The sequence below is a fragment of the Phaseolus vulgaris genome, chromosome 5, assembly GCF_051622355.1.
Source record: "Phaseolus vulgaris cultivar YP4 chromosome 5, ASM5162235v1, whole genome shotgun sequence".
NCBI classification, from domain to species: domain Eukaryota; kingdom Viridiplantae; phylum Streptophyta; class Magnoliopsida; order Fabales; family Fabaceae; genus Phaseolus; species Phaseolus vulgaris.
In genome coordinates, this window is record NC_143502.1 from 17,758,892 (window position 1) to 17,779,329 (window position 20,438).

General features: G+C 40.9%; 1 protein-coding gene across 3 annotated transcripts in view; it reads right to left on the minus strand.

The window, feature by feature from the left end:
* Positions 1-1,639: 1,639 nt before the first annotated feature.
* Positions 1,640-20,438, minus strand: part of LOC137835234 (putative leucine-rich repeat receptor-like serine/threonine-protein kinase At3g14840) — a 36,159-nt gene continuing 17,360 nt past the window's right edge. For 2 of the 3 annotated variants that reach the window (XM_090302093.1, XM_068643638.2), the window contains 12 exons: positions 19,806-19,871; positions 17,875-17,940; positions 17,767-17,799; positions 17,635-17,675; positions 4,885-5,279; positions 4,423-4,618; positions 4,191-4,343; positions 3,588-3,706; positions 3,296-3,506; positions 2,941-3,178; positions 2,480-2,630; positions 1,640-2,279 (listed from right to left, as the gene is read on the minus strand). In XM_090302093.1, coding sequence (XP_090158219.1) covers positions 1,926-2,279; positions 2,480-2,630; positions 2,941-3,178; positions 3,296-3,506; positions 3,588-3,706; positions 4,191-4,343; positions 4,423-4,618; positions 4,885-5,279; positions 17,635-17,675; positions 17,767-17,799; positions 17,875-17,940; positions 19,806-19,871 — 2,023 coding nt within the window. In that variant the 3' untranslated portion in view covers positions 1,640-1,925. The remainder of the gene's footprint in view (positions 2,280-2,479; positions 2,631-2,940; positions 3,179-3,295; positions 3,507-3,587; positions 3,707-4,190; positions 4,344-4,422; positions 4,619-4,884; positions 5,280-17,634; positions 17,676-17,766; positions 17,800-17,874; positions 17,941-19,805; positions 19,872-20,438) is intronic. The other variant, XM_090302092.1, reaches the window with a different exon arrangement.

The following is a 20,438-nucleotide window of genomic DNA, read 5'->3' on the forward strand; positions in this document are numbered from 1 at the left end:
TGTGTTTCCTCACATCCTTGCTAGAGACGATGGTAGAGGTCTCGGGGAGAAGCTCCGCAGAGGCCCAGGGGTACAAGCTTTTGTAATCTACTTGGGGTGGAGGGTTGGATGGCGTTTTCGTTCGAGTCATGTCTAAGAAAGCTAGAAAAACAAGAGAAAGAGGGAAACGAAGGTTCAGAAAGGGACTATGGCGTAACTCAGCGAAAACTCAGAAAAACCCCACACTCGAAGAAAACCCAAAAATTCAGAGGAATGGAGAAAAAGCAGGGAAAGCTTAAAATGGAAGGAATCTAAACAGTCCAGGCAGTTATCAAGCATCGAAATCGATAAATAAGGGCGATCAATGGGTAAAGTTCGTACCTTTTGATCAAAATAGGATGAAAGTTCTGGACTTTGTAGAGGGAAACGCGAGAGCGCTCGAGGAAGAAGACGAAGCAATCAAAGGTGTTTTTGAGAATAATGGAACAGTGAATGGAAGCGCGCGTTTTCGAATGCTTAACGTAAACCAAGAAGCGCAAGCGACGTTAAGCCCTGCCCGTTGATCAAAACACGTGTGCGCAGATAAAACGGGCACAAAGAAATGTCACTTCGGTGCATTGTTCACGTCTTGTCACACAGGGCCACGTAGATCGCCAGGGGCGAGGACTTAGTCTCTTCACTGAACAAGTTACAGCTCGAGACTGGGGGCCTTGTGTACCGACCAATACTCGGGCGAAGTTGACTGCTAGTGGATGTGGGGCCACGTAAGCTGGGTCCCCCGGGCGGCAGGGGCCAATGCCTCGCAGACGGTATGCCTAAGACGTCAAGGAGAGGTCAGACCTCGATCATGTGAGGTGGGTCCCGCTAGCGGTATGCCCAGAGTGTCTCGTAGACAGTACGCCCAAGGGATCGAGGAGTGATCAGACATTGGTCCTCGGCAAGTTGAACAGTAGAGCTGGGCCACGAGAGGTAGATCCCAAATTACAAACCAGTTATCAGTTAGGGAGAAGCCTGGGTCACGAGAGCCCATGTGTGTAGTGTGGATGACGCATTCAGGTGTAACACAAGTAAAGAGCCACTGGAAAAGATACGACCTGTAAGGGTCACGTTCCAGGGGTGAAGCTGCACGCATGGCACGTGAATGGCTAGGGCACTCCCAGGACGGGTGACCCTAGAGATCAGGTGCACAAGGTGGCATCCAGGTGGTCATCCCGTTAGAGGTTGCACTCTAGTTAGGGAACCCCACGCGCTAGGTTGCCCTAAGAGTGGGTAACAGCGGTGCTGGGGCCCACCCCCTCAGAAAGTCTATTTTGGGTAGCGGAAACAGTGGAAACCCTAGGCTATATAAAGGGAAGTAACAAACTTAGTAAGGTACGTTATTCATTCTGCGCCGCTTAACACACACAGTTACACAAAGTTTTTACGCTTAACAATTTTGGTGTTTTTTAGCCCTAAGATTGACTTGAGCATCGGAGTGCAAACGGCCTTTAGGACGCCCTTTGTCTTTGTGATTTTAAGTGTTAGATCGAGAGAGGCACGAACGAAACCACAGAGAATCGGGTGTGGGAGCATCATGAAACGTACGAAGGCGATCGAGTCAACCGGCAGGAACAACTTTAATTATAAAATAAAAATTCATTAATTTTATATGCACAGTCAATTAATAGTTACGAAATTGAAAACACTACTTCAATAAAATCATAAAATTATTTTACAGGATGACTTCTTGACAATAAAAACAATAAACTCATGATCACATAACACAACTTCCTTAATATCAAGTTGGGTATTACAAGCACCGCTGACCGATTGGTCCTTCTTATTATTAAAACTCAGTATGTTGTGGCCACAGATTAACATTGTTTCAGGGTTAAAATGAAAACACACTAGATAACGGAATCACAACTGCAATAATGATGAGAAAATATTGTAATTTCTCTCAAGAGCTAATTTCTCTTGTCCAAATAAGATGAATCAAGGTGTGTTGGATAAAGATCTGATGCAGATGTAGATGAAGCAGTCCATGGCACTTCTATACTTAGCTCATGATAATATTGTCTCATTGCCTCCATCCTCTTCTCATCCAATACCTCACTTGTCTCTGTAACCACTTCCTCAACAACATTTCTTCCTTCTAGCATGCTTACTACTGCTGACATTGTTGGCCTAAGTGTTGTAGTCACCTGAGTGCATAACAGAGCCACTTTTATCATCACCAATGCTTCTTCTTTATTGAACTCTGAACCCAATCTTCTATCCACTAGCTCCATTAGATCACCCTTTTGTTTCAATAGATGTGCCTGCAAAACAAATAGTATAAAGACAATTCCTTCCAAATAAATTCAAAGTTCTACATATTTATATGTGACTAATGTACAAAATGTTACTCTTAAAGCCTAGTGGTAGAAATCAAATAACATTATCTGTGAATTAAACTTTACCAGCAGCTAGTTCATATTCTCATAAAAAGTTGGCATGATCAGATTTTGAGAGTACTTACCCAATCAAGAATTGAGAATGATTCTTCTTTTTGTCGGTGAATGATATTGTTCTTTCCATTTACAATTTCCAAGACAACAATTCCAAAGCTATAGACATCTGCTTTATCAGTTAAATAACCATGCATGGCATATTCTGGAGCCATATATCCACTATATAATAAAAATTGAAAAGTTTATTAGCTAGCTACACAACATAATAATTCTTTGTATTTCTTTCCATATAACAAAAAAAAACTACCCTCATCCCACTACTTAGAAGATATTACTTTAAATGTTGGATTGTATTAGAGACTATTTTTTTTAATCCACTTATCCAAACCAGATTATTGCAGTCCATAATTTAAAAAATAAATGAATTTGATTAAGTAATCATCAATAAATCCTTTTTACTTTTTGTTTCTTAATATATACATACAAAATATTTCTCTATGAAACTTGCACAAAAGAGATAGGAACTTACTATGTCCCTGCTATTCGGGTGCTAATATGAGTGTTTTCCTCTTCATCAAGCTTTGCCAAACCAAAGTCAGATATTTTTGGTTTGAGATCTTTATCAAGCAACACATTAGTGGCCTTGATGTCTCTATGAACAACCTTCAATCGTGATTCTTCATGAAGGTATGCCAAACCTCTAGCAATACCAACACAAATCTTGTACCTTGTCGGCCAATCCAATTTTATTTGGAATTCTTCAGAACCTTCATTTGTGAAAATGATATAAAATGGACAAAAAGTAACATATATAGTCATTCAAAAGTTAATATATCAAATAAATGATAATAATCAAAAGTTTATGATATAATAAGTATATTTACCAAATAAAGCTCGAGCAAGGCTATTATTTTCCATATATTCATATATCAACAATAGTTGATCTCCTTCTACACAACATCCATAGAGTTTAACAAGATAAGGATGTTGCAAAGCAGAAATCATTCCTATCTCATTTAAGAACTCACGATTCCCTTGTCTTGATTTAGAAGAGAGTAGCTTCACTGCTATTAATGTTCCATCTGATAGACATCCCTACATTTCCAAGGAGTTATATGTTTTGAATGTCGTAAAATAATTTTAAAACATTATTATGCAAAATTATAGACAAAATACCTTGTACACAGGACCAAATCCTCCTTCTCCAATCTTATTCACCTCATCAAAGTTGTTTGTTGCTACTTTTATTTGTCTTAAAGTGAACAAACCTGTTCGTAGTTCTAAACCTTTTAGCTCTGTTAATTAAAGAAAAAGACATATCAGAGACCTCTTGTAGTACAAAAAATTCATGTTTAGTGCATACACTAAGCAGGGCATATATTTAAATTTTCTCAATATTATAATTTCATTTTCTTACAAAAAAAATCCACTCTAAGAAATTTTTCTGAGTCCACTCGAGTATATGTTGTTAACTTTTGTAAATATGGGTAATTTTGTTGTCTAATGATATAATTAAACCTAAAAAAACTATGAGAGTTGTTCATTATGATATAATGTCATCGTGACTTGTTTCTTTTATTTTATGTACTTTTGCACATTAATTTAGTGTAAAATTATCAATAAATAGTTGATAATGTCATAAAATTATTTAAATCTATCTAACAATTATTAACTTTATCTTACAAACAATTAATAATATATATAATGATGCTATTAACCATTACACGTGGTTAACTACAAGTATAAATATGGTTAACTTGGTAATTTCAGTACAATTACCTCTTTCTAAAGAACTTTTCTTTCTTAAGCAGCCTTTCCACCAAAGTATAGACAACACAAGGATGAGAACAACTGCTACTGCAACCACAATTCCAACCACAGATCCTACTGATATGCTCCTATTGGAGGGAGGTGGATTGTCTGGTGGATTGTCTGCTTGATTATTATTCAAGATCTTAGATAATAATATTAAGATCAAACCACATGAAACTTACAAAGAATGACAACTTACCAGATAACACCGTTATAGCTGATATAAGAGGACCATATACTGATCTAGATGGGAGAACAGTTGTCCCTTTTCCAGTCCAAGAGAAGCGTATCTCCAAGGTATTATTACTCACAACAGCAGTAAAGTTTTTTGTGAATGGCTTACCAATACCTCCTGCTTCTTCTGCAATATTGAAGTCCTCCTTCACCAGTTTTCTCTGCAACGTTTAAATTAAAAAATCTGAATGCTTCATGATGATTACAGCTTAAATATTTCAAATCATTTTCAAAGATGATAGTAGGTGGCCATGGATTATATGAAGTTAAACTAGTAACATATAAAGTAGGAAATGTATATTGTTATGGTATTCTATTTATGAAAATAATTCAACATGTTCTTGATAGAACCTATATGGTTGACCACTTCCATTTTCTATATGAAAAGTCTCAATGACAATGGTTAAAAAAATTGTTAACCATATACCTGAATGTAGATGTTAAATACTCGTCTTCCTAAGCTGCTATATGTTTTACCATCAATGAACACAATTTCCGCAAAATGCAGAAATACTGTGTAGTTTCCATTTGCCAGACAAAATCCATAATAAGTCAATGAAATGGGAGAAGCTCGTGCAGTCCTGTACAGGGCAGCATCTTTTGTAGAAGGCAAAGAGTTGGTTGATGGTAAATATTTGCCTCCACCATCATTATTCGTTGAGTTACCATTATTCATAAAGTTACCAGTAGTGCTAACAACCCAATTTCTCATTCCCTTCAAAATAAATCTAGCCGCCCGTCCAGCATCTGAATCATCTTCGTATCTGGTTTCATTTATTGTTACCTCTTCTCCACCACAATTTATATAAAGACTGTATGACACTATAGCACAAACAAACAAAATTAGAGCAATTTACATATCAACAAGCAAGAAAACCACATGAGAAAAATATATTGCTTCAAAATTGTATTTTTATATTCTATTTTTGTCCAACTGTGCATTTTTTCATTCTTATTGAAAATGAATATCAAAGGAACTCGTGTTAACGTAAAACATGTTAAAGAAAAGTGATAATGTTTTATTGGTATTTTAGATTCCAAGAAACATATAAACGTATTACTAAAACATCATTAAATACAAAATAATTTTAGAAATAGAAAATAATTAATAAATAATTTTTTATTATTGATAGCTAAAACAGGATAACTAATTATATATTAATCTAAAAATTATTTATCAATTAAAAAATTACTTTAAATAATAATTTATAATTTATTTAGTTTTTAAAATAATATTAATTTAGTTAATATAATAATTAATTATTTTATTTTTTTAAATTATTTTTTATTTAATGTTTTTTTTGCAGTAAGAATGCTCCAAGGTTGGCACTAACTTCAAAAGTAGGCATGGGAAGAATTAGTCTGAAGTTATCAATTACATTTAGAAAACTTATATGAAAGAATTAAAAAATTACTCATAACTTCCATGCATGTGATAACTCAAATTTTGTTGGATACGGAGTACGGGTGGAGCGAGGCAAGAAGAAGAAACAACAACCCAAAGATATGGAGAGAAGATCAAAGCCTTCCTCAACTGGTTTCACAGTCAAGCCAAGGAAGTAAACCACAAAATTATAACCACACAACTTTTTTCTTTACCAATTTTCCGATTACAGCAAGACATGTTTAAGGTGTTCCAATGGTAAGGGTGAAGGAGGTGTTTATTTCACTTAGGTTGAATAGATGGGAGAGAAGATTTGAGTTTGTGAGGTTCTTTGAAGTTGGAAACGTGGACGGCTAGAGAAGGAGCTAGACCAAATTTACATTGGCAATTTGAAACTATATGTCTAGATATAGGAGAACATAGCTTGAGCAATATGGAGATTCAAGAAGGACTGGAAGGAATATGAGTAGGGTAATGCCAAGGGAGTGCACAACACACCGTATGGTTATTCTGAGGTGAAGAAGTTGAAAGGCAAGGAGATATGGGTGGAGAAGAATGGGAATAAATCGTATGCTGATGCAGTTAGAGGGTTCACACAAAATTATTGGAAGGGCTCAATTATTTCCTCTAAACATATTTGATGCCATGGATGAAGAGCAGTGTAGTTGGCCAATTCTTTGTGTTGAAATAAACTAAATAAAAGAGTTAAGTTGTTAACTCTAACTATCCAAAACTTAAAGCTAGATATTTCTGTTATCAGAATGTTTTAATTTATTATGTTTTTAACAGTTATAAATAGCATTGTTTGTATTGTATCAGTACAGCGTTTCTAATCAAGAGATTTCAATTTCAATTCCAATTATCAATTAATTCCCAACAAATTGGTATCAGAGCATAGGGAGGGAACTTGTGTGGTTTCCTAACAGTGAGGATAAGACTGCTACTGGAACTTTGAGCAGAGGAGGATCTGCTGTTTTGCAAGCCAAGAATTGGAGGTTGACTGCTGTAGGTGATAGCTGCCATGGCTGCATTTGGTGTGGTTCCAGGGAGTCTTCCGATGTTTGATGGGAAGGACTGTGAAGATGGAAGTCATTCTTGGTTTTCAAGAATTAGAAGAAGCTGTCAAGATTGGGTTTCAAGATTCAATCAAGCTTGAAACAGAGGAGCAGAAGAAAAAGTCTGAGAAGCACTAAAAAAAAAAAAATTGATTGCAAGGCACGGATGTTACTGCATCAGAGTGTGTTTCAGCTGCCATTTTCCAAAAAATCTCAAAAGCTGAATCTGCCAAGCATATTTGGGACGTACTAGAACAGACCTATGGAAATACTAGTAGGGTTAAGAAGGTGAGGCTGCAATCACTCAAAAGACAATTTGAATTGCTGTCCATGACTGATCATGTGATTACTTTGGTAAAATCCAAGCAATTGCAAATTCTATGCGAGGCTGTGATGAACAGTTGCCTGATTCAAAGGTGGTTGAGAAGATTCTTAGAACTTTGATTCCTGCTTTTGATCACATTTTCGTGGCAATTGAAGAATCCAATGATCTTGATGAAATGACAGTAGAAGAACTCCAAAATTCTCTTGAAGCACATGAGCAACGGTTACTTTCAAGAAAAGGTAAATAAATGGTAAAGAAAAGGTAGTAGAGCAAGTTTTCTAGGCTCTAACTGCTGGCAGAGGCAGAGGAAGAAGTGGTTGGAAAAAGAAAGGAAGAGGAAGAGGAAGAGGAGGTCAATCAAGTGAATGGCCTGTGTACCGTCCCGTATCAGGGCGTTGACTAAGTCAAGGTCAAAGTCAACAACAGGAAAGTCAAAGTCAGCTCGAGGTGTCGCCCAGATGTAGAGACGCCAAGAGGAAGAGTCGCCAAGGCAGGACGAGACGTCGCTAAGGCAAGGCGTCGCCTAAGCGAAGGCGTCGCCTAGCTGAAGGCGTCGCCTAGGTGAAGGCGTCGCCCTGGTGAAGGCGTCGCCAGATTAAACAGTGTAAAAGCAAGGCAATCACGGTGTGGTTCCCCGATACCCATGGGTAGGAAAGACCATGGAGGGAGCGACGTCGTGGGAAAGCCTCAGGTCCCGATATCGCGGGAAAGTAATAAAGAGAAAGAAAAGGTGGCTCCAAGGCCATAGTAATAGTACCAGTAAAGGGCAGCCCGACTCGCGAAGTACCCCTGTCGCCCCAGAGACGCCTTCGGGACAGATACGACCCAAGAGGAAGGTCACGCCCAGGATAACCGGGTGCAGGGTGTAAGAGGAAGGCAGATACGCTCTCAGAGTAAGTGGCTAGATACTTGGGGGCATGAGTTGGCACCCAAAAAGCCACCCCTAGCGCAGTAGCACTCCCAGCAGGAGGACCCACACGTAGAAACGTCCCCAGATGGGCAGAAACGCCCCCAGATGGGGTCAAGGCGTCGTGAGGCCTTCCACGTGTATGACAGCAATGCCGGAATAGAAACACCCTCTAGTCAGGTGCCAGGTAATTAAAGATATTCAATACAGTTTCCCTTTTTGGCATTCAGGTACTATTTTGGCTCCCAAGCGTTTCAACGTCTTAAATGCGCTACGTTTCATAATTAAGCGCTTTAATGAGCGCGTTACGTTTGAGTTTAAAAGCGCTTTAAGGCGCTTTAAATGCTGGGGGCAGTTTAAATAGCGCTGAGAATGTCGGAAAAAAGGGTTGGAACCTTTGGCAAATTTAGGAGAAACTCTCTGGTTGCTTGCCCGTGCTTGAGGATTACGTACGAGTGACTGGAGAATATTTTTGCCTGGAGGGGACAACACACACACACATATACACAGTTCTTTTTCCACCCTTCAGAGCGCTACACGCGGTGCTCAGATACGTGGGTGGACAGTTTTTGGTGTTTCTTGCTGGCTGACTTGAGCGTCGGAGTGCAAACGGCCGCTAGGGCGCCTCTTTGTCCTCTTTTTTGCAGGAAAGTTGCAGGCATTCAGTATCAGAAGGAGACCCTAGCTGACGATTGAGACCACGCACGAAGACATCCCGGTCAACCGGACGGAACATTTGGCGCCCACCGTGGGGCCGATATAAAACATCAGTCCCATCACAAGTTCGAGAAAATCTACCAGGTTACAGTAGTGCTGAAGGAGGTTGGAGTGACAATGGCTCCCCCAGAGTGCAAGGGAGCACAGCGATGTCGTCATCGTGCCTCCTTGCGAAAGCCCGATGGTCGTAAGAACACAACTCCCCTTTGTGTTCCCGTACGGCCCTAGTGGAGAGCAAACACGAACACTCATCAAGAAGTTCACTCGAGGCCCAAGGGTACAAGTCTTTGGGACGGACCCTGGAGGAAGCATCGTGAGAAGACATTCTTTAACAGGATCAAGATGGCTGGAAATGCAAGGGTTGAGTGAGGGGAGCGAAGGTTAAGACAGCCCTTCGACAGAGAAGAAAGGGTGCAAGAAGAAAGGGTGCAAGAAGAAAGAGCGCAAGTAGGTTATGAAGAGCGAGAAAACGATGAAGATAGTTCCAGAGCTCGAAGAGTTAAATAAAGCGGTTAGAGCGCCAAACGACGTGAATGGATGCACCGCACGATTGATACACGTGGCAGAAGATGAAAGGATGACGCTGGCACCACTGTTTTTAAAGCAGAAAATGTCCCGTCAATAGAATGTCCAGTGGTACGATGCGCCGTCGAGAATGAGCCAGGGGTGCAGCAGGAGTCAGAAAATGAAATGACTAGATACCCCACTGACCAGTTAAGCAGCGCCACGTGGATCAAGTCGAATGACAAAAGGTCCCATCAGCTGTACAAGAAGCGCCACGCGGAGGGCACAGGCAAAGCCTTAGGCTTTTCGCTGTTATCAGGCGTTGGCCAAGGCAAGAATTAAAGTCAATGTCGAAGTAAAGGTAATGCCCGAGGGGTTGCCAAGAAAGACGTAAAGGGCGACGACAGACGAGAAGTCGCGGGCGTCGCCAACCCAAATACCGACTGGCGTTACCTCCCCGATATCCACAGGTAGGAAAGACTGAGGAGGGAGAAGAAATCAGAGAAAGGCAAAGTTAGGTGAAGGCGTCGCCTCCCCGATACCCACAGGTAGGAAAGACTGTGGAGGGAGACGAGACCGTCAAACACCAGCGAGTCACTGGCAGGATGTTCCCCGATACCTATGGGTAGGAAAGACCATGAAGGGAACAAAAACCCCACAGCACTCAGCGTTTTAGACACCCGGGGACGATACGGTGCTGCTTTGGCAGGCCTCTCCTTAGGCGTGGGCGCCGAGTGCTGAAAGATCAAAGAAAGAGCCTTTCGGTGTCAGAGTCGTCCCGTGGACGATACGGCGACACTTAGTGAGCCTCTCCATGGGCGTAAGGGTTGGCGAGCGACCTTACCTCATCATACCAAACCGCCCAACGAAGTGTGAGAAACGGGCGGGATACAGATAAAATAAGTAAAGCGTATAAAGGGAAAAGATGAGAACGAGATCGTATAGGCGGAGTCGTATGTGAAAAAGAAATAAGGACAACCATGCGAGTGTCCCGAATCAATAACAAGAGTGTGGATAGTTCAAAGAATTACAAGTTGTTGGCAGATGAAATTAAAAAGCGAAGGTAAAGAATGAAGAGTTAAGCTTGAAGAGGAAGGTGGCGGATGAGGGGCAGCAGTTCAATCGTTCAGATCCATGGGCACGACCTTCCCGTCGACTACGTGGTGTGTGGGGTCACAGTTTGAAAGGTTGACGCCGGGATTCTCGCAGGACGCCTGGGACAGGGCTTCTTGAAACCCCTCCTCGTAGGTGCCCGCCATCTCCTGGATAAGGGAATTTTTCTCCTTCTCCAGCTCCTCAATGGCGGCGTCTCCGGAGGTCACCTGTTTCTCCAGAGCCTCTTTCTCCACACGAAGCCGGCTAACCTCGACCTGCAGCTCATCGTAGTCAACCCGGAGAAGGTCCATAGCTTTGGCCTGCGTAGCCATTTCCTCCTCTATCCGTTCCACCTTGGCAGTTTGTTCACAGCAGCGGTCCTTCAGGTCCTTTTGGGTTTCCGCGTCTTCTTTGACCAATTCCTGAAGACCCGCTACCTGTACTTGGAGAGCAACTTCACGAGCGTAGAAGTCAGCCTGGAGCTCCAAGGCCTCTGCCAATTTCCTCTCAGCTTCTGCCCTGGACTCTTGTGCTTGTTTCAGAGAGGAACAATAAGCCTCGTTCTGGCGTCCCAGGGCCTTCATCTCCTCCTCCAGGTTGGTTGCTTTCGTTTCCAAGGCCTGGAGGGTTTAGGTTTGCAAGACAGCGTTTCTGGCCTGGGAGCGCCATTCAAGAGCCACCGCCAAGAAGGCTCCCAAATAGAAAGGCATACCTTCCCTCTTGTCGGTACCTTCTGGCATAGTCCCGCCACTGAAACCCCTCATCAGATGCATGATTGGAGGGGGGATGGCAATGAAGTCGGGGGCGGCAGCATCGGGAGCCGGGGAGGCAGTGGTTTCTGGCGGCAAAAGAGGCGGCGCAGATTCAGCACCTTCGCCCCTTTCCTCTTGGAGAACCATAGGAGGGAGTGAGGTTGCGCTTGGAGGGTTGTCCATAAAGGGGTTCCCTCCCTGCGGCGGCGTCTCTACCAAAAGAGGAACCCGCGCGGATTTTCTCCTCTTGAAGGGTGCCACGCCTTCTGATTCCTCATCATCTGACAGAATCTCCAAAACCCTTTTTCCTTTGTCAATGGGGGTTGGAGCCGGTGATGAGGCCGCAGCTAGGGGCACAGCGGCGATAGGCGAAGGAGAGTTGGGAGTTGGAAGCACGTCAGAGCCAGGTGGAGACGTCGGAGATGGGCTAGAAGCACCCTCAGCAGTGACTGGCGGCGGCGGTGTCGGAGCCGGCGGGAGAATCGGATTGGCAGTAGGGCTGGAGGAGGCGCCTGCCTTGGCGGCACGAGCCTCCTTCAGTGCTTTCGCCAACATCATTCTTTTGGAAACGCCCATCACCGATCCTACACCAAGGCAGACCAAACAGCAAGGATTAGTACTAAAACAGCTATGCGAATTCACGATACGCGAAGAGACGTGAAATGCAAGTAACATGGTACAAGTGTAAAACAAGCATAATAGTATGGGGAAACAAACGATCGATAGCAGGCTGTTCATAGCAAGAAAGATGAGGGGAGAGCCCCTTACCAAAATAGGTGGTCAGGGCGTGGGCATTGTACTCGCTAGCGACCAGCTTCAAGGTATCAAAGACGATCCCCAACCCCGCCAAGGCTTTGCTTACCTCCCTATCGGCGGGGGATAGCTCTTCCAGGGTTTTGGCCCTGAGCAATTTGGGGCGTTCCGTCCAGTAAAGGGGGAAGCCATCCAAAGCTGTGGGATCATGCTTGGCGCAGCACACCCTGAAGAACTTCCCTTTCCAGTTCTTGTAAGAATTCTGGAAGAGGGAGAGGAGGATCCTGCCAGTGATCCCGGAAAAGCTTACCCAGAAGCTTTTCCCCTGTTTTTTCACCTCAAAAAAATGCAGAAAGACATCTACGGAAGGAGGAATGCCCAGGTATCCACAAAGAATTTGAAAGCCCCTCACAAATGCCCAGCTGTTGGGATGAAGCTGGGCGGGGGCAGTGTTGATTTCAGTAAGAAGCTCCCGTTCGAAGGGAGTGAACGGGAGACGCACTCCCACGCGCTTGAACACGGTCTGGTACATAAAGAAGAAGGGTTTCCCCTTTCTAGGTCTGTCGTCCAAACAAACAGGTTCCCCAGGCCTGCCGGGACGGACGGATATGTGGGCGTCGTGTGTGCGGCAGAAGGCGTTCAAGCTGTACAAATGGGGATCCCCCCGGTGAGCTTCCAGGTCCTGGAAAGAAGTCAGGCTGGTGCATTCACTCAGGAGCTCATCGGAGGCCCAGGGGTAGAAGGCTTTGTAGTTGGACTTGGGGGTCGTAGGGGAAGAATCAGGCTCCGCGTTCGCGCGCGTCATGGTGAAAATAGATAGCTGGAGAAAGAAGAGAGGAAAAAGGGTTTAGCAAGTTTAGCCATGGCAAGAAGGGGAAAGAACCCCAGGAAGCGTCACCCACGCGAGAAAAAATCAGAGGAGGAAGAAGAAGCGGAGAAATGCAATAATACGTGAATAACAACAATCCCAGGCAGTTCAATAAATCAATCTAATGCGACGAAGGGAAAAGGTCGTGAGTATCCGAGATCATACCTTTGCTATTAGAATGGAGGCAGCAGAAGGGCACAGGAAGGAGAGAATCGCAGTTGCAGAGAAAAAAAAGGTTTTCGAAGGCGATGAACAGTGCGGAGTTGCAGAGTGAATGAATGTAACAGTAGGGTGAGCGCGGGGTTTGGAGTAACTTAAACGTTACATTTCGCAACTCAAGAGGCGCTGACCTAGGGCCGTGGGATCGTGCCACGCGTCAGAGGATCAATTGCTCAAAGAGAAGCGCGAAGGTCTCTAAAGGAGGTCCGCGCGATGGGCCACGTGGCGCGCGATAAAGGGTAGCCCAAAAGGTGTAATCATCCCCATCGCAGGGAATGTCCCATCGGTCATTAAGAATACCCCTGTGGTTCAGATAATGTCGCGTCAGTAATTCGAAAATTTGCTGAGTCAGCAGAGAATGACACGTCATCAAGAAAGCACATGGATGGCAGGGGCAAGGCTTTAGTCTTTGCGCTGAACACAAGTCTTCGGCTTAAGACTGGGGGGCTTGTGTACCGTCCCGTATCAGGGCGTTGACTAAGTCAAGGTCAAAGTCAACAGCAGGAAAGTCAAAGTCAGCTCGAGGTGTCGCCCAGATGTAGAGACGCCAAGAGGAAGAGTCGCCAAGGCAGGACGAGACGTCGCTAAGGCAAGGCGTCGCCTAAGCGAAGGCGTCGCCTAGCTGAAGGCGTCGCCTAGGTGAAGGCGTCGCCCTGGTGAAGGCGTCGCCAGATTAAACAGTGTAAAAGCAAGGCAATCACGGTGTGGTTCCCCGATACCCATGGGTAGGAAAGACCATGGAGGGAGCGACGTCGTGGGAAAGCCTCAGGTCCCGATATCGCGGGAAAGTAATAAAGAGAAAGAAAAGGTGGCTCCAAGGCCATAGTAATAGTACCAGTAAAGGGCAGCCCGACTCGCGAAGTACCCCTGCCGCCCCAGAGACGCCTTCGGGACAGATACGACCCAAGAGGAAGGTCACGCCCAGGATAACCGGGTGCAGGGTGTAAGAGGAAGGCAAATACGCTCTCAGAGTAAGTGGCTAGATACTTGGGGGCATGAGTTGGCACCCAAAAAGCCACCCCTAGCGCAGTAGCACTCCCAGCAGGAGGACCCACACGTAGAAACGTCCCCAGATGGGCAGAAACGCCCCCAGATGGGGTCAAGGCGTCGTGAGGCCCTCCACGTGTATGACAGCAATGCCGGAATAGAAACACCCTCTAGTCAGGTGCCAGGTAATTAAAGATATTCAATACAGTTTCCCTTTTTGGCATTCAGGTACTATTTTGGCTCCCAAGCGTTTCAACGTCTTAAATGCGCTACGTTTCATAATTAAGCGCTTTAATGAGCGCGTTACGTTTGAGTTTAAAAGCGCTTTAAGGCGCTTTAAATGCTGGGGGCAGTTTAAATAGCGCTGAGAATGTCGGAAAAAAGGGTTGGAACCTTTGGCAAATTTAGGAGAAACTCTCTGGTTGCTTGCCCGTGCTTGAGGATTACGTACGAGTGACTGGAGAATATTTTTGCCTGGAGGGGACAACACACACACACATATACACAGTTCTTTTTCCACCCTTCAGAGCGCTACACGCGGTGCTCAGATACGTGGGTGGACAGTTTTTGGTGTTTCTTGCTGGCTGACTTGAGCGTCGGAGTGCAAACGGCCGCTAGGGCGCCTCTTTGTCCTCTTTTTTGCAGGAAAGTTGCAGGCATTCAGTATCAGAAGGAGACCTTAGCTGACGATTGAGACCACGCACGAAGACGTCCCGGTCAACCGGACGGAACAGCCTGCTTCAAGCAGTCAGAACCAGAGTCAAAATAGTGTGCAGAAGCAGAAATTGGCTGCTGGTAGAGGGAGTCAAGATCATGGATCCAAGAAATTCCAAGATAAAAGAAAAATGCAGTGTTATAGTTGTGGAAAGTATGGTCATTTTGCAGCTAAATGTTTAGGAGTTGAAAACTGTAACAACACTGGAAAAATTTTCAAGAAAGATGAAGCACATCTAGCTCAAGAAGATGAAGATTCTGATTTAGATCAAGTGTTATTAATGGCCACTACAAATCAGGATGAAGATGCTTCAAGTTGGTACTTAGACACAGGCTGTTCCAATCATATGACTGGCAACATGGAGTGGATTATTGATTTTGATTCTAATGTCAAAAGCAGTGTGAGATTTGCATATAATAGTATGATCTCTGCTCAAGGAATTGGCAAGGTCAGATTCACTTGTAAAGATGGAAGAGTTGGTTGTATGAATGATGTCCTATATGTGCCATCAATGAAGAATAATCTTCTCAGCTTAGCCAGCTATTGGAAAAGAGATTCAAAATGTCAATGAAGCAAAATTCTATCAAGATCTATGAGTTGGTGCCTTAGGTGGAGACGAGAGAGGTTTGAATGGAAATCACTATTGGAGGCTGATTTATACTCATACATATATAGGGTCTCTTTATACAGGGAGGTGATGGATGTCCTGGAGTGGGGGAGGGAGGAGTTCGGGACATTATCAGTGAAGTATGCGTATGATTTACTTGCTAATAACACTAGTGGGCAGAACAATGAATTATTCACTTGTCTGTGAAAGGTTAAAGCTCTACCCAATGAGTTGACTACAACTTGGAGGGTTCTATTGGATAGAAGTCTTACAAGATTGTGTCTAAGTAGGAGAGGAGTTATGGTTTATACTACATTATATGGTATGTGCCAAGCTGAAGTTAAGTCAAGCCAGCATTTGTTCCTAGAGTATAAACACGCTCAAAGAGTATGTCTTTGTGTTATAGATGGATAGAAATCCTATGTCTCCAGCATAACGATCTGAAGCGTCATTTTGAGAGTTTTCATCTATTTCAGGTCAACAATAAACAAAACTTCGTTTGGACAGGTCTCTAGGCTACACTAGTATGGAGTATTTGGGAACAAAGTAACAATGTGATATTCAAGCAAGGTATAGTTGATGTTGAAGAGATCTTTCAAAAGTCACAACTCAAATCTTAGTTGTAGCTAAAACACAAGATAACCTATTATAATCACTCCTTTCTGGATTGGATTTTGAATCCCCTCCTTGCATTATTAGAAGCTTCAGGTAGCGACAGGAGAGGGGAGCCTTTTTAGTACCACTGTTTTTTTGGGGGTATTATTCCTCAATCTGTTGTGTACCCTTAGCTGGGATTGTGCATTATTATGCAGGTTCAGGGAGCAGCAATTTTGTTGTAGCAAGCAGAGTTGAATTCATGGTGAGGGCCTTGCAGAATTCTGGTCTTGTACTGATTTTTTGTCATGCAGAATAGTTTGCATCCTGAGCAGGGAAGCAATAAGGTCTACAGGGTGAAAATATGCTTGTGTGGAACCTTGTCGAAGCTGCTATCTTGGGCAGAAAGTGTGTCTCTTCTCTTTTGCTGTTGAGAGAGAAGAAGGGGCTAGGGAGGAGGCACCTATATAGTGAGTACAATCCTTAAGTTAGGTGCTAGTTGGTATTCTAAGTTGGCAGTTCTAATGGAAGCTCTGAGAGGATCAGTTGTAGAAGCTTCCGTAGCAGATAGGCTTTATCCTTAAGGCCTTGTTTGGTCCTGTTGTAAGCAGTGACAGTAGATTTTGGCCTTTTTTGGTTAGATGCAGAACCAATGTATTAGGATGCTATTTGTGGTGCTAAATTTGGATCCGTAAGGAAGTAGCAGGGTAGGTGGAAGGCGTGCATGTGCTGGTTCCCAACTTATCTAGGAAACTCAGATCGGTCTAAGTTTGGTTACGCCCCTGGTCATGCGAAGAAGCCTTAATCTGCTGGCAAAGGGGAATATGTGCAGGTTCAATGCAAATTCTGCAGCATCTAAAGGAGGTATGCAGACTCAATTCAGAATTCTGCAGCTACTATGTAGATTTTTCGGCTAATCAAATGGGATTAAAGTTAAGCACTTGGAGCAGCCATGCTTTGTTGGTCAAAAGGAATTATGTAGGTTCAGTGCAGAAACTGGTAGCTTCTAAGGGAGTTATGCAAGTTCACTTTGACGGTTATGTAAGCCAAGGAAAGGGGATCAAGGTTGATGCAAGTGCAAGGCTACTCTGGCCAGAGCCTATGCAGAATTTTTAAGCTGCAGATTTATTATGTTGTTTTTGCTGGTGCCATTTCTGCAGCCAATTTTGCAGCATTCATATGGGTTTGCAGCTGATGTAAATGCTGTAGATGGTTAGATTTAGTATGTTTTATATGGTAGAAATGTTTAAAAAATTTAATTCTATAGAAGTGAGTACCTTTTGTCATCTTGTTATCTATCTTGTTACATATATACAAGTTGGGATACCTTTAAATATCCTTTTATTTATTCATTATATTATTTGCGGATTAAAAAAAACTCTAATTTTGTTCTCAAATTTATTGTCTTATTGTTTCTTTCAAGTATTTCTTCTTTTCCTTATTTCTTATAATTAGTATAGGTTTATATTTTCTATAGTAAATAGGAGTTTTCATTTAAATTATACTAACACTGTATTTTCAGTAGAAATCCCTTTTCAGTGAACTCCTTATTTTCAGAACTTCAATTTAAGCACTTGGAACGTGATTTTTAGAGTTCTACATAATTAATAGACGATCAAGCTAAAAAAAAGACTATTATTATAAAATTTATTTGTAAAGTAGAAAGTAAAAAATTGTCCACAAAGAAAAACTTACTTTTTGAACAGGTATGATCTCCCAAACATGCATCTGCTCCTCTAAGAAATGATGAAAGGGAAATAACGCATTAACATATTCCTCACATAAGGGAAATGGAAAACTATAATGCAAAACAAAATTCTAACTTACGAGCCATTCGTGATGGAGTTACCAAACAAGTTCCTGTACATAGAGAGAAGATTGTGGCTCAGCTCCTTATATTTGCAAACAAAAATGCACAACTGCAGCTATTCTTACGTATTTTCCTGACTACAAGTCGCACTCCCATGACTTGTGATGCTTAAATTGTTATACGAAATATCTCTGCACAAAAGTTATTATTCAGACTCTATAATAATATACCACAAGAAACATCAAGGGACATAAAAAAATGCCTCAGAACATTACCACCAATAATTAGAATGCACAACCAAACTCCCAGACAATTAAAATTCCTAAATGATTCCTCTATGTGAACCTTGAGATTGTATATGATATAGAAGTAAAAGTTAAACAACACACACCAGCTCAAAGAACATATGCAGTTTGGTTAAGATGAAAGAGACATTGGGGAATTTTTATGTCACGCAAAATAGAATGATTGTGGATCTAGCACTAAATTTCAGAGAAAGTAGCTAAGGATTAAAGTGTAGTTTCATTTTGAAAAAACGAAAAAGATAGATACGTAATTAATTATTATTAAGGATCATTTATATGCTTTTGGAGATCAAGAATCAGCACAGAGTTAGATAGCAAGTACTAATTTATTTTAGTAGACAAAGAGAGTATACTACATACAGAATATTGAACTACAGGAAAAATAAGAAATATTAAAATGACAGTAAGTTTTCAGTGTCGACAGCAACTAAAAAGTTTAAATCATAGCTTTATAAGCAGAGCAATGATGTTGTTGGACAGGAAGTAAAAAGTTCTTATAAGGAGATAAAACTCTAATAAACATCTTAATTTAAAATAGACTAAATTTTAGTTACTTTTATTTTAATCTCCCACATCAAAATTTCTTTTTTTTCTAAATGTTAAAAAGTCTTTAGGTTTTCATCATTAGAGAGATTTGGAGGTATAAGAATAAACATATTTTTAAAAGTGGAGTGATGGATCATTTTAAAATATTTTTTTGGCTCAATTAAAAGTTTGTTCTTATATTACTTCTAATTTTGTTCTTACGTTTCTGATCGGTATCTTGATTTGCTGTCTTATTTATTAAAAGTCTATGATAATTTTTAGTTTGTGTAGGTAGGTTTGTTGATATTGTTTTTTTAGGTGCCTTCGTTGGTAGGTTTTATAACAAGATTATTGGGTCTCTTTTGAGTAGAGTAGTTGATATGTATATAAGTTGGATCACCCATTAAGTGATTCTTATTTTTTTTTATTTTTTTTCCTGATAAAAAAAAGTTAGTCTCCCAAATCCAAAAGTGATTTTATAGTCTCTAAAAATTAAAATTGATTTTTATTCCTCAAAATTGATAAAGTGAATTAAAATCTATAATTTAAAATTAAATTTAAATTTTTTGTTTAATTAAACTCATTTAAGAAAATAAATTAAGGGATGAAAAATATAAAAAAAAAATCATAACATTTATCTCACCCTTTTTTAATATATTTAAGTGGTTATGTTTTCTGACAATTTTCTCAGATATAACGTATAAAATAATTCTTTTGATAAATTTGGTCATGGTTTTAGCAAAACAAAAGAAAACATCATGTGTATACATTTTGTTGCAAGCATTATACCTTAATTCCAAAATAAAAACTTAAGTCAAAACTCTGTTCACACTAATGTAACAAAAGAACAAGAAAATAAGTAGAAGATAATTAAGAAATACTATATATCATTATGGTTGTAATAAAATTTGAAAACTAAAAAAAAGTAGTTTGAAAACGACAAATTTTACTTTTCTAAACTAAGTCTTTTATCCATATTAGAGTATTAATCTTATGTTAGGCCAACAACATACTCATTAGACAAAAGCATAAAATATATAACCAAATTAAATAGCATCTCTTAAATAAAAATATGGAAATGGATGGAATAAAAAGGATAATAAGAGTATCCAAAGGTAACCAGAAAAATGAACAAATAATATGTTTTTAGTTTTTTACGCCTCATAAACGATGAGTATATTACAAAATTAGGGAATCGTACAAGTGGCATTTGAAAGAAAACTCACATTGACTTGGCATTCTCTATCAACGAAGAAGGTACTGGTCCATTTAGAAGATTTCCGGTTAAATATCTACAATAGAACAATATTGGGAGATTAATATATAAAAACTTTGAAGACCCAACAATGGAAAGTAAGTTGGTCTTGTCTCAATTCCTTTTGATGAAAAGTCACACGATTCTTTTGACAAAAATTAATGTTGCATTAGACAGGCAGAATATGAATGACCCAAAATTATTCTTTTTATTGGTTCTATTCATTAATTTTATTTGTTCATATAACTCAACTTTTGAAATAGAATACAAGGAAAAATGTTTTGCGAACATGAATTATATGAGCAAAACAAATAATTGGTAGAAATAACAACTCCTCTATATTTTGCATTTCTATATATAAATTCCAAAATGTTTCCAATACAACTCTAAAAAATAATTAGTTGCTATATTGACTAAATTAGAGACCATTTTAGAGACTAAAAACTTTTTTGGTTTCTAAATTAGTTTATATTATTGATAGATAGTTTTTAAATTGGTATTTAATTAGCTACCAAAGTTTTTGCTACCAAATTTAGAATTTAAATAATTGGTAGTTAAAATATTGGTAGCTAATTAGATACCAATTTAGAAACTATTTATCAAT